Source organism: Poeciliopsis prolifica, unplaced genomic scaffold (genome assembly GCF_027474105.1).
Source record: "Poeciliopsis prolifica strain line A6 unplaced genomic scaffold, Auburn_PproV2 SCAFFOLD016, whole genome shotgun sequence".
NCBI lineage: Eukaryota > Metazoa > Chordata > Actinopteri > Cyprinodontiformes > Poeciliidae > Poeciliopsis > Poeciliopsis prolifica.
The window spans coordinates 3,633,891-3,647,281 of record NW_026562391.1 but is presented as its reverse complement, the minus strand read 5'-3'; the positions used below and the strand labels follow the sequence as shown (position 1 = coordinate 3,647,281).

The 13,391-nt window shown below is 42.6% G+C and overlaps 1 protein-coding gene across 1 annotated transcript; it reads left to right on the top strand.

The window, feature by feature from the left end:
* The first annotated feature begins 86 nt into the window (after positions 1–86).
* LOC129367298 (sarcalumenin-like) lies at positions 87–12,850 on the top strand. Its single transcript, XM_055041644.1, has 8 exons — positions 87–144; positions 5,379–6,179; positions 7,119–7,211; positions 7,913–8,008; positions 8,726–8,842; positions 8,929–9,162; positions 9,298–9,647; positions 10,339–12,850. The coding sequence occupies exons 1-8, from the start codon at positions 87–89 to the stop codon at positions 10,837–10,839; spliced, it is 2,250 nt and encodes a 749-aa protein (XP_054897619.1). The 3' UTR covers positions 10,840–12,850.
* The last annotated feature ends 541 nt before the right edge of the window (positions 12,851–13,391 follow it).

Sequence of the window (13,391 nt, the reverse complement as noted above, 5' to 3'; positions counted from 1 at the left end):
CAACCCCCGGCGGCGTGCCCTCTGACCTTCAGCCACAGCGGTATATATATCCGGGGGGGACGATCTGCAGTCCTCTGGCAGCCAAAATGAAGCTTCTGGTGACTGCGTGCCGCTTGCTGTGTCTCCTGGCTCTGTCGGCTGCAGGTACGGAGGCCGGATGAATGAAATAACCGGATTTAGAAACAAATGAACGTTCAGTTTTCGCTTGTAACGCTCTTGAACAAAAAAAAAGGGGCTGATTCAAATGAAATAGCACTTAATGTGTACGCATGCCACCGTTTTGGTGAACTTCCTAACAGCTTTGGTTGAATTTGCTGCTTTAAATCTGAATCAATCCACTCATTCTGTCCACCGGATGCTCAGTGCAGACCTCCAGTCTAATCTGTCAGTCTTCCTGCTTCTGGTTTGGTGGAGCTTGACCTGAATGTGTTGTTCAGAACGGGCCGGTCGTTTCGGGGTCTTCATCGACTCTCCCTTAATGTCGCGGCTTCCTGTCTGCCCTTGCGCCGATTCATTTTTGACCCCCGCCGGCCAGGTGTCGGGATATTGTCAGACAGAGTCGTCATCGGATACGGTTGTCAGACTGACAACTGTCTCTTCCAACCTCTCGGGAATGCGCAGACGTCGCACACCCAAATGCAAAGACTGTTTCTGCGACGTCTCTGGAAGAACAAGACAAACTTCGAGCCGTACAATTAGGCTTTGAGTCCACAGCTGCGCTCTGAAGGAAATTCATATTAAAAAAATGTTAAAAAAAATAGAATAAAAATTTCTACCTGGCAAAAAAAAAAGCAGGATATTCTCTGCCATTTAACAGTTTCTCGTTCACTTCTGTTCATCTCAAACTGAAATGTTCTGGGATTTTTTTTTTTTTTTTTTTTTTTTTACATCTCTCTGGACTTTTACAAACATTTGTGTTGTTTAAAAATGTAAATGTTCTGTATCATTACAGCATATCACTTGGCATACTCACAAACATTTGGGTTATTTAAAAGATGAAATATTTCATACTTTCATCGTTCATCTTCTTGCATATTTTCGAAAACTTCCCAAAGACTTCAAGACCTGCATTACATGTTGAATATATCGTAATTATGCTGTAAAATATATTGTCTTATGACATATTCAATGTGTTAATTTTGAAGCAGACGTTCAACTCTGAATGCAATCAGTGCCGAGTCAAACATGTCTGCAGGGCTTCGTCCGCTCCGCCTGCCAAGCCACTAATCTGTCATGCACTCGCGCACAATCAGACCGTCTCACTCTGGCTGCTGGGTTTAATTGCCGCCATATGCCGACTTTGTGATTTCTTGGTGTATTTATTGTTCTTGGAGGAGACCCTGAGTCCTTCGCGGCCGGAGCTCCTGCAGGAGCCGGCGCGGGGGCCTCATGACAATCGCAAGAGAGGGCGTCGAGCGTCACGCTTCCTGAAAATAGAAGTGGGATTATCCCTCCTTCTTTTCGCCCTCTGACTCATTGTGGGACTATTTCTGAGCGTCCAGCACCCAGGCACCTGTCCCGCTCTGTCCCCCGCAGGCCTGCGCTCCGCCCAGGCCCCAGCGTCAGGCTGCTGCTGCTGCTGCTTGGGAGTCAGGCAGCATTTCTGGCAACTGATCTGCACCACAGCAACACGTTGCCATTAATTGTGTTCCAACGCTCTTGGCGGGAGGAAAACCTGCAAACAGAAGACTTAAGGTTTAATGCGGGAGGTCTCAAACTGCAGTCCTCAAGGGCCGGCGTCCTGCAACGTTAAGATGTGCTTCTGCTGCACCACACCCACAATAATTAGGTCATCAAGGCTCTGCAGAACTCAAGGAGGAGATAATTAAGCCATTTCATGTGCAGGACAGCGGCCCTTGAGGACTGATAGTTTGACACCTGTGGTCTAACGTCTCACGTTTCAGACCGAGAATGTCAGACATTTTTGCAAAAGGACTCCAGGTGGAGTCAGATCGAATGGGAGGATCTTTAAACATCAAATTTCAACTCTGGCAACAAATCCAAGCTTGATTTAGGTCTGAGCTTTGAGTGAGTCACTTTACCAGACTGTCATCTTTTTAAATAATAATAATATATATATACATATTGTCCTAATTTAGCTGAATATCTCAAGTCAATTAGTTAGTGTCTGTAGAGAAACATTGCTACTGAAGATTCTCATTTAGATTTTGGCCTGGACTTAAACCGGGCCAGGACAAGCGAGTTACGCCCATCCTGTCTGCTCTGAGCTTGCAGGTACCATAAAATTATAATAAAAAGCTGACATTAATACTGGAGAATAAACTATTCATCTTATTCTCTATCAGTGATTAAGTTAAATTCATCAAGAATGGTAGCAAACAATTTAACGTTTATGATCACTCAAGAAAGATGCAGTCTGTCTTGATGCTGCCATAAACAACACTTGGTTATTTTATATTTACAATAATGCAGAAAAAGTGTGACAAAGTCTTGTAATAAATGCTCCAAATGTTAAAGTCGTTACCAGGTGTTTTCCAACTGATGAGTCAGACAGTTATTTAAAATGGACCTGAACGTTTTCAACTCAAACTGGGTAAAGTGTTTTGGAGAAGCATTCACATGCCTTGAACATCTCCACATCGTGTCAAGTCACAACAGCAAACGTATTCTTACAGGTTTCCTTTGATGAACTAACAAATGTGAATCTGTACTTTGACTAGGCCATTCTAAAACACAAATACGGCTCGATTCATACCATTTTACAGCATCTCCGGCTGAAAGACAAAACCTTATGCAAATCTTGGGCTTTTGTGTTTTCTAGCAGGTTTTCTTCCAGTGGTTAGAGATCTTCATTTAGATCTCTAACCACCCTCCATTTGCCAGCTATATCAGACAGAATTAATAAGCACGAGTTAGTCCACAATTGTAAAACCTTGCAGCTTTTTGTACTTTGGCTCATGTTAGATCTCAAACGATGCCGCTGCACCCGTCTGGATTGTGTCCAAACCTCCCACATGACTCAGGCACATCAGAGTTGAAGCCCTACAGACATGGATCAGATTACTCTTCTTCCTCTCTTGAGTCATTCAATTATAGACACCTGCGGTACACTTAAGTCTGCTCAAGATGGGTATTATAAGACCTTGGCCGAGAGAGATTTCTGCTGCATTACTGTGCCGCTCTTGATATTTTTACACACGTTTGTGCGAAATGTACTAAAATCTTAGTAAGTGACTTTGATCAATAGTTCTTTAAGGTTTTCCGAAGATTTATAAAACTGAGACAGGCAATAAAAAAAGAAAAAGCAAATCCAAAACAAATAACGTTTGAATGTCTGGCTATCTAGAGAGGCTTAAAAACTGAAAGATGAATAGACGTCTAGAGATGTCTACAGATGTGGCATTAAAGCTGTTGAGTTTGGTCAAATTACAACATCTGCAAACTTTGGCTAAAAAATGTCCACTTTCAATTTTTCTTTCTGACAAACCTTTGGAAACCATCAAAAAAGATGTCAAGAGTTTCCGTTCTTTGAGCTCAAGAGGCTTTTTATGGCTGGCAGAAACAGGGATGCAGTTGCTGGCACCAGTTAGAGCAACTGGTGGTCTTTGGTTTGAATCCGAGCCGGGACATTTCTGAATGCTTTCAGGAAAGCGAGTCCTCCAGAAGGCAACAGAAAGAAATGAGGGATGGCTTCAGATTTTGATGTAATACTAAGGATTATTTCTAAAGGTGAACGATGGATGGTATATCTTGGTAAAAACAAGAAACATGAATGGAAGCTCCACATTTTTCTGCACTGAATGTGTTCAGTTACAGATTGTTTGCAACGTTGGATCTTCCCTGTTTACATGTAACAATAAAATGGACTTTTCCTGTCTGCAGGCGTCAACCAAATTTGGCCCAAACTAAGATGTTCAAAGTCAGACTTGGTTGGCCTATTTGATCAACCCAAACTCCTTTTTGGACATCAATAGATTTATTTTGGCTTTGCACTTTTGTCATGTTTTGTAGCCCGAAGTCAACATCTTCTTTTTTTATCTGTTTCCTGTGAAAATTTGCTTTCGGGACTCCTCCAACTCTGAAAATTCACTTCTTTTTTTCTGTCAGATTTTTATGAACGTAACAAAATGACACAATGTGGCCCCTTAACTGTATTTTGGACTCAATTTTATTTTCACTTTTGGCAAAGTCTGCATAATAATGCCTCATAACATGACAACATTACTGCAGTATTGCATTTTTATTTATTTTTTACGCGTTCAGTAGCTGTTGGGGCCGACTACCCCACTGGGAGGTGGTAAGCCAAAACCTTAGAGCCCCAAGAGGTGACAACAACATGATGGGAACACATTGGACATTTATTATACGTTAGGGTGGGGGACAATGCTGGTCAGCACTTTGGGGGACTGGAGGGTACGTATTGTTCTAATGATGACCTCTATGACATCTATGAGCATTGACTCCCCTATAAAAGCCGAAATTATACAATTTCTTAACTAAACGGTATCAGACGAACCTGATTTTATGAACTTTTAAAAGTTGGACACTAAATAGAAAACAGTTTGCCTACAAGACACGTCATAAAACCTCATAGCTAAGTTTTAGTTACACAAAATGTTAGAAACTTGTTTATTTATCGGCACACAATTCCACACATCAGACAGTTTGAACACTAATGGTTTGGTAATGTTAACTCTAATCTCTGTGAGAAAATGAAGTTTAATTACCGGAGGTCCACCCGAGTTAATCAAACCAAATATTTTCAGCGGGATCTTCTTAATTAGTGACAAAAAATACTTAACAAAACATCTGATGTCTTTGACAGCTGCCAAAACCTTTTAATCCTCCTCCCTCGTAGTGAATCCATCTTGTAACATGAACGGTCGGCATTCGTTTAAGAGTCTCACATCACACTCTGTACCACAGGCAGTTAAATTTAAATGCAGGTCACAAACCTTTGCTCTTTGTCCGTCATGGCAGTCAAGGATATCCAGCATGCCTCAATGTATCGGGACGCCAAAAGAGTCCCGTGCTGTTAGGTATGATTTTATAGAAGTCGTGGTGGCTGTGTGTGATCCATAAACGCACGGTAACAAAGTTTAAGTGTCAGAGCAGAGAAAGTGATCATTTAAAAAATAATACATTTTAGAATGAAGGATGTTCTGCAGATGGTCCATAATACCTCAGGTCTTCAATAAGCTGCTCTTTGGTTCTCTGAATCCTTTTCAACTTCCTATTGCCAACTTTGGGACAATCATAGCAATTGTCCCAAAGTTACAAAATGAGAGCAAAAAAATCCTTCCGGCTGCACGGCAACCATAACTGCTAAAAAAACAAAAAAAAAAAAACGGCAAGCAGAAATCTAGAAAAATATGTCATGTTTGATGTTCTTTAAACACCTTCCTTTCTCCGGACAGAGTCCTCCATCCACGACGAGGAGCACCGAATGCGTCTTCAGCTCCAGCAGCCAGACGGAGACCTCTTCCCCTGCGGATGTGACACAACTGATGCCAGCCAGACCTCGTCCAATGACACCCCGGCTCCGGAGAGAGCCGTGTGCCACCCCTGCAAGACCCTGGCGAGTGATGAAGAAGAGCTGGTGGCCGCGTTGGAGCAAGAAGTAGAAGAAGCACATCCAACTGAGGACGATTCTTCTGTTGAGGAAGTTGCAAGTGAAGAAAGGAGCCTGGAGGAGATTGCAGAGGAGCATGAAGAGGCGACTGGTGCTGAAAGCCAGGAGAAGGAAGTACCTGAAGAGATCGTTGTTGCTGAGGCAGAAGAGAGGACATATGACGAAGAGGACCAGGAAGCACTAGAAGAATCATCTCAAACAGAGGAGGAAGACATTAGTCACGACACTGCAGCTGATGAAGAAGAAGTTAAGGATGAAGGTGCAGAGGAGGATGAAATGGTGCCTGAACCAGATTTGACAGAAGACCCCAAACCAGAGTCACAGGAGCTACTGGAGGATCAAGTGACAGAACAACCTGAAGCAGAAGCAGAGCAAGAAGTCGCATTAGAGCCTGAGCTGATTACTGAGACTGACCCAGAACCAGAAATCAGCCATCAGGTGAACCAGGAACCTTCTCTGGAAGGCACTGAGGATGATGCAGTGGATGAAACCACAGAGGACACACCGGAGTCTGAACAGGGTTCTGACCAGGAGGTGAAGCTGGAGGAGGTTCCTGCAGAGGAGCCAGCACAGCTTCAGGCTAAAGGTACAAAAAGCTGTCAAAATGCATCATTCATGTTTTATGAATATAGATTGTTGGACTTGGGAGGGAGAACATCACTGGGTTTTGTCTTCAGTTTTTCAATCCCAGTAATTCAGTCATAGCTGATAGCATCGACCCCTGACACTTTGACAGTTTCTTTTTGTATAGTTAGAGAGGAGCTAAGAGATCATGCCTTTATAGAAAAGCCTGTGCTTCCTTGCATTCACACTGTTGGATATCATTGTGACGATTGGATATATTTGTCTTCATTCTATATTATGAAAATCCTGAGAATATGATCTTGTGATGGACGGAAGTGATTTGAATATTTTGGGTTGCAATTTTTCATTAATTCATTGATTCTTACTCTGTTCTTAAGTTAATTATGTATGTGTTTTGTTTTATTTATGCCACCCAGAGTGAGGGAGGAGGTTGAATTTCTTTAAACAATAATAATAATAAAAAATACATACTTTCTTAAGTAAGCTCTTCTTTAAACTAAAAATAAAAAATAAAGTTATTTAAATCTGACAAATAAAAGATACTCTAACAGTCAGACCAAAATGAAACTTTTTGGCATTCAAATCATTACATGTGGTGGAAAGGCACCCTGAACGCTCCACCTGCAAAATGTAAACAGTGGTGACAGAATCATGTTGTGGGGAAGCTTTTTTTTTAATGTCTTAATGCCTAAACACGAGGCAATCGTGGAAGAAAATCAGACAGAGGCGGCAAAACACTGGAAACTGGAGCTAAATCAATACAATGAGTTATTGCATTCAAAGCATGGCAAAACTATGAGGCGAGTACTTTTACTCAGATCGCTCGCATCGCGATATGAGAACGCTGCTTGGTCGCGAAGCATAGCTTGTTTCAGTCGTATTTAGATCGGCTCTCTTTTATTCACCTGCCGACTCACTGCATGTTCGTTCACTCTCACAGAGGATGAGGCCGTCGGGCCGGGCCTGAGGGACCGCTCCCACATTGAGGAGATGCTGCGACTGGCGACAGCTGAACCTTCAGCAGAGTTCTCTGGTAAGGAGCAAAATATCGGCCCGATCTTACTGACCAGACGAAATCTTTTCAAGGTGCTCGAGTTTAGGTCCAAAATTACAAGAATAAAGTCGTGATGCTATGAGAATAAAGTTCCAATAATATGAGAATGAAGTCACAATGTTGGGCCAAAAGCTCCACCATACCTGATGGGGAAAAACGCTAATCTATTAAACACAGTTAAAACACATTGCCTCTATCCATCATCACCACTGGTTGCGTCTGTTGGACCTCTGCTGTGGAAATGAAGTCGTGACTTGAACCTCAACAGCATCTGAATGTTTGCACCTACGTTGTCAATGCGAAAGGAAACCAGATGTGCTCGCAGGAAAATAAGTGGAACGGGTTTTTTTTTTTTCTTGCGTCGTCGTGCTGCAGCCATTCTGATGATTGCTTCATGATGTCTGGGCCAAAGTGTGTGCGCATGTACCTCATGAGAGCGTGTGTACAAATGAGAGCGATTAATCAGACCAAATGTGATGCTGTCCTGAGCATGAAAGCCTCTACAGTTTGTTGAATCAGAGCGGTTCCTGTTACAAAAGTTATGAGCTTCGGCAGAGCAGGCCTTTTATTGCCTCCGATCTGTGCAGTAAATTTTATGGGGTCTTTTCATCATCTACAGCGGAAGCAGGTTTTGGCATTAGCTGTTATGGGTCTGTCTCTCTCTGCTTTTCTCTGTTTAGGCGCCATAAAGAGACTGTTAAACATCTACCATAAGTCCATCAAGCCAATGGAACAAGTCTTTAAGTACAACGAGCTCAGGCAACATGAAGTTACAGGTAGGTACTGGTGGCTCTTCCTTTGGAGAACAATGGCGAGACCAAAAGTGACTTAAGAAAACTTTTACCAGTCAGATCATTCTGTAGGAGCAGTGCCTTGCAAAAGTGTTCACTACCCTTGAAGTTTTTCCACGTCTAGTCCCATTACGCCTCCAAAACTGGAGGATTTATTGGTATTTTATTTAAGAGAAAACACAAAAGAAAAGCATAGTTTTTTGTTTGTTTGTTTTAAGGAAAAGGACACATGGTTTTAATCAAACTTTTCCTTTTTTTCCAGCATCATTCTGGGGAGATGATTTTCATTAGGACAGGGAAGCTGATTAACAGAACGATGGACGAAGTTTATAATGTTTATAATGTGAGGCACCATGTATCACACACTAATGAAAACTCTTGTATCAGTGTTGATACAGGAACCTTTCTTAGTGTGTGCTTTTATTTCAGTGTTTTTCCTACTTTTTGGTCCAGTACTGAATCCAGCTGAGTTTTGGATGCAACTTTCAAGGAATGTTCATAAAATTCACCAAATGCTTTAATGGAAATTACTGGCAGGTGGTTTAGGCACCTTCTAGAACAAGTACCTGTTAACCAATAACTTCTACGCTCGGACTGCATTGTGCAGCGGATTAGGGTCAGGACTGGGGTTAGGATCTGTGGTGGTTTCTTTTTTTTTTTCCTCAAACCTTCCTCCTACCTTTTATAAACACACACCTACAGATGGTGAGATCACCTCAAAGCCAATGGTTCTGTTTCTTGGACCCTGGAGCGTTGGAAAGTCCTCGATGATCAACTACCTTTTGGGTCTCCATGGCACATCCCAGGAACTTTACACAGGTTAGCACAAATAAAACTTGACAGTTTCTGAGTTTGGTGCATGGACCATAAACAAAAGGTCTGTTTCTTTTTCATCCCTGCACCAGGTGCTGAGCCCACCACATCTGAGTACACGGTCATCATGCACGGGGAGAGATTTCGGACCATAGAGGGCATTGTGATGGCAGCAGACAGTTCCAGGTCCTTTTCTCCACTGGAGAAGTTCGGTCAGGGCTTCCTGGAGCGACTGGTCGGCATTGAGATGCCCCACAAGTTACTGGAGAGGGTCACCTTTGTTGACACACCAGGCATCATTGAAAACCGCAAGCAGCAGGAGAGAGGTAAGAATCAGTCCAAAAATCTGTCCTCCATAGAAAGGTGGATAAAGGTGAGACATTGTTTGAAGAAAGCCATAAAACTTTTAGACTTTTCCAAGGAAATTGCGCAGCCGTAGCTGACCTCGTTGAAGTTCACAGGTTACCCGTACAACGACGTGTGCCAGTGGTTCATCGACAGAGCCGACCTCATCTTCCTGGTGTTCGACCCCACCAAGCTGGACGTGGGGGGCGAGCTGGAGATGCTCTTCCGCCAGATGAAGGGCCGCGAGTCCCAGATTCGCCTCATCCTCAACAAGGCCGACAGCCTCTCCACGCAGGACCTGATGAGGGTCTACGGGGCGCTCTTCTGGAGCATGGCGCCGCTCGTCAATGTCACAGAGCCACCTCGCGTGTATGTCAGCTCCTTCTGGCCGCAGGACTATGCTCCGGACACCAGCCGAGAGCTCTTCATGAAGGAGGAAATCTCCCTGCTGGAGGATCTCAACCAGGTTGAACTCGTTCCTTTCTGTTCAGTAACCTCAAAATGACTCTGTGAAGGGCTGGTTTCCTGTTCAGGGTCTGTCCTCCAGGGTCTGTGGGGAGTTTCTCAAGGCTCCACTTTTGGGCTGCTGTTGTTGAATATCTACATTTGAAGCCAGAAGTTTTCAAAAAGACACACAGCTTTTTTTTTTTTTTTACGCCGCCTCAAGTTAAGACAGACCAAACTTCATTTTGTTTTCGGTCAGTCAGAATCACCGAAATAATTTCTATTTGCTTAAATAACGAGAGAAAGCCCAGATGATGAGGTCATGGGAACTTCTGATAGGTTCATAATTATGTTTACTTGTATTTTTTAATGTACTTCTCAGATTTAAGTGGTTAAATGAAAAATATGAGAAATGTGCTTTTTAAAAAAAATCAGAGTAATTGATAATCAAAATAGTTAGTTGTTGCCCTAATTGGCAGATTATTTTAATTAGCAACAGAAAACTTTAACAGTGACAGCGTTTGGGTACAGGCAGAATGATATTTATTCCTCCATACTTGTTTAGGGCTCGTCGTCGTCTCCTACTGTATATGGCTAAAAGGCAACCTACTCCCTGGCCAGACCACCAATCAAATCTGTATTCTCCTACGAGTTCTTCTTTTTTGCCTTTGCTTTCTTATTTATGTTCCTTAAATTTGCCTCTATCTGTGCAGGTGGTTGAGAATCAGATAGAAAACAAAATCGCCTTCATCCGCCAGCACGCCATCCGAGTACGCATCCACGCTCTGCTGGTCGACCGCTACCTTCAGACCTACCACGACAAGCTGGGCTGGTTCGGAGACCCCTACGAGGTTTTCCAAGACATCGTGAACGACCCCGATAAGTACTACATCTTCAAGTCCATTTTGGCCAAGAGCAACGTCAGCAAGTTCGACCTGCCCGACAAGGAGGCTTACCAGGACTTCTTTGGGGTCAACCCCATTTCCAACTTCAAGCAACTCTCCCAGCACTGCAGCTGGACTGACGGATGTCTGCTGGAGAAGATCGAGAAGGCCATCTCGCACGAGCTTCCGGCTCTGCTCAGCAGCGTCACCAAAAGCTCAGAGGCACCCACCCCAGCAACGGCTGCCCCAGCAAACCCGCCGCCTCTCCCCGGTACGTGCGAAGGTCCGGAGTGTGAGGAGAAACCCAAAAATCGCTGGAGGAAGCAGTGAGATGGAAGGGAAGAGGACCGGAGGCAGCCAAGAGAGAGATGAGGGAGACGGCAGCCAGAGAGTTTCCTGAAAATAATGTCCACTGGTGTGGATTCCAGGAATAGCTCCAGGAAGACTGGAAATGTGCAGAAAACCAGATGCAGAATGGACTTCAGGATATTTTGTGTTACTACTTAAATGGAAAGAATTTTTGCCGTACATGTTCTGTTAGTTGTATTTGAAAGCAGAGGAAAAAACAATACAGGGCCCTCTACATTTATCGGGACCCTTTATAAAGATGTGTAAAAATCCCCTAAATCAATTGTGTATTCCTCTGCCATACATTTATACAGTTCATTTCATTTACCTTACCTTTGAATTTAAATGCAAGTGGGGAAGAAACATCTGCTCTTTTTTTCACCAAATCATTGGTGCCACACTTATTTGCACCCCTACTTCTCTCATAATAGTTTGCTAGTTTTAAGCATACAGACCATATTTTAGAGCATTCCTCTTCACACATACTCAGTGGATCATCCAGAGTCTCTACTCTTCAGCTCCCCCACCTGGGCATCTATAGGATTGACATCTCAGGAAGTGAGACGCCCATGAAGGAAGGTTGAGTTAGTTACTCGCGAGCCATTTCTGCACTCATTTGGCCAAATTTTTCTGCTCATTTTTCATTTGAAAAAAACCCCTATGACGATCCAGTTTCAGCATTCTGGCAGAGATCCACAAATTGTTTTGGGAAATCTTTCAGTGTCTAAAACAGTTCACAATGCTGTGCACTCTAACTAGATTTTCAGACTACTTAGGAGAGATACAAACCCAACACACATCACAGAACCTCCGCCATGCCTGACAGTGAGAATAAGGTGCTTTTCTAAGAATGAATTCAAAAGGCCTCTGCATACATGATTGTTAGGACAGAAAAGGCTTCTTCCTGTCATGCTTCCCAAATAGCATTTGGCATTTAGACAGTCGTCCAGGGCCAGCAGGTGAATTACCTCCTCAATGCTTCACTAACTGTTTTTTATTGGAAGTTTAGGGAATCCTGATGGGTGTGGCACCAGTGATATTTTTTTTAAAATCTTAATAGAAGGTTTTTTATACAAACCTTCAAACAGCCTTTTACCAGAGGTGCCAAGAACTGCTATATTTTGATATCGCTGGTGCAGAATTTGATTTGTTTGGCATTAAGCAAATAACTTCACTTCTTGTGGTGATTAAATTGTTCCTTAAATTCCTCTCTGCAACAGTTTTACTTTTCAAACGTTGTTCAATGTCTAGAGCATAAATATGCTTCAAGCTTTATGTTTTAGAAAACATATTTTTCAGTTTCTTGTTTATGATCCTCGTTCTTTTATTTGTTTTAATCAGAGGAGTCATCACACTGCTCCTGGGATAGAAAAGGAGAGCTGACCTTGTAATATTTTATATTTGCAGATCTGAACTGCTGTGATTGAGACAAACAGCAGAGTTTTGTGACAACTTGTTCTAATAAAACGAGGAGGGAAGGGTTCGCACTCTGTTTCCAGTTGTATTTTGCACAGTAACTTCCCTCTGAACCATGTTTTGCTCCGATACATATACTTTACTTTATTTTTAACATGTCCTGAGAAGGTTAGGATAACTGAAAGAAATAAATGTGCTACAATTTACTAGGATTTTTCCCCAAAAAACTTTGAACTGTTGTTTAGTTTCACCTCAATTCTGCTGTGCACCATACTGGCATTTTCCATTAAAATACGCTCTGTCGGCTCTCTGTTGGGTCCTTACTCAGTGATTACTCTGTTTAATATTGTCCTTGTTTTGTGTGATAAATTGTCAGTAAATAACCAGGATGCAAAAAAAAAAAACAAAAACAGCAGCACTGTTCCCTTTGTGAAGTCCCTTTGACTAAACCCTAATGGTCTGGTATCAAAAAATACCTGAACATGTTGGGTGATGTGGCGCTTATTGAACTAGAAATGATTTCATTGTTATCAATTTGCCTTACGAAATGTTTTATTAAAATATAATGTGAAAATTATGTCGTTTCTGAAGATTCATTTCGAGGGTGGTTCGGTTTGCTTGACCTTCAACTTGTCAGAGTTTCCCTGCAGGTGTGAAAGCCTTCAGGAAAATGACGGTACAAAATCACAAGTCTACAACAAACAGCTTGTTGGATAGAAGAACCCTTGACTTCTGGGATGATGTTCCTTGGACAGATGAAATTCTATTTCCAGAGCCAGGTTGGTGAAAACCGGTCCTTTGTCCTCCGCTTTCCTCCACCCAAAGTTCCTGGTTCCCTCGGATGTTGAGAGGAGGCATGGACTCTGTTGAGCTTTTAAATCTTAACACAGTCATTGGCAGAAATGTTTATAATGCGCCGGCTTGATGCTATGAAGCTGACCCGAAATCGCCTACCTGTCAACAACCATCCTCCACTGTGAAGATGAAGTAAAAAAAAAAAAAAAAGATGGATATTGATTTAATTCACTTTAGGAACATGGCCAACATGGACTGAACGGCTGTTTTCACGTCCTGCGTTGAAATTGCAGAAACTACAGGCAGACTACAAATTCAAAATG

What these genes read in the sequence shown, in the direction of transcription:
- LOC129367298 (XM_055041644.1), top strand. Translation starts at nt 87, where the DNA reads ATGAAGCTTCTGGTGACTGCGTGCCGCTTGCTGTGTCTCCTGGCTCTG. An exon ending in CCTGGCTCTGTCGGCTGCAG is followed by an intron (nt 145 to 5,378) that starts GTACGGAGGCCG and finishes TTCTCCGGACAG; the next exon opens with AGTCCTCCATCCACGACGAG. An exon ending in ATCCCAGGAACTTTACACAG is followed by an intron (nt 8,843 to 8,928) that starts GTTAGCACAAAT and finishes TCCCTGCACCAG; the next exon opens with GTGCTGAGCCCACCACATCT.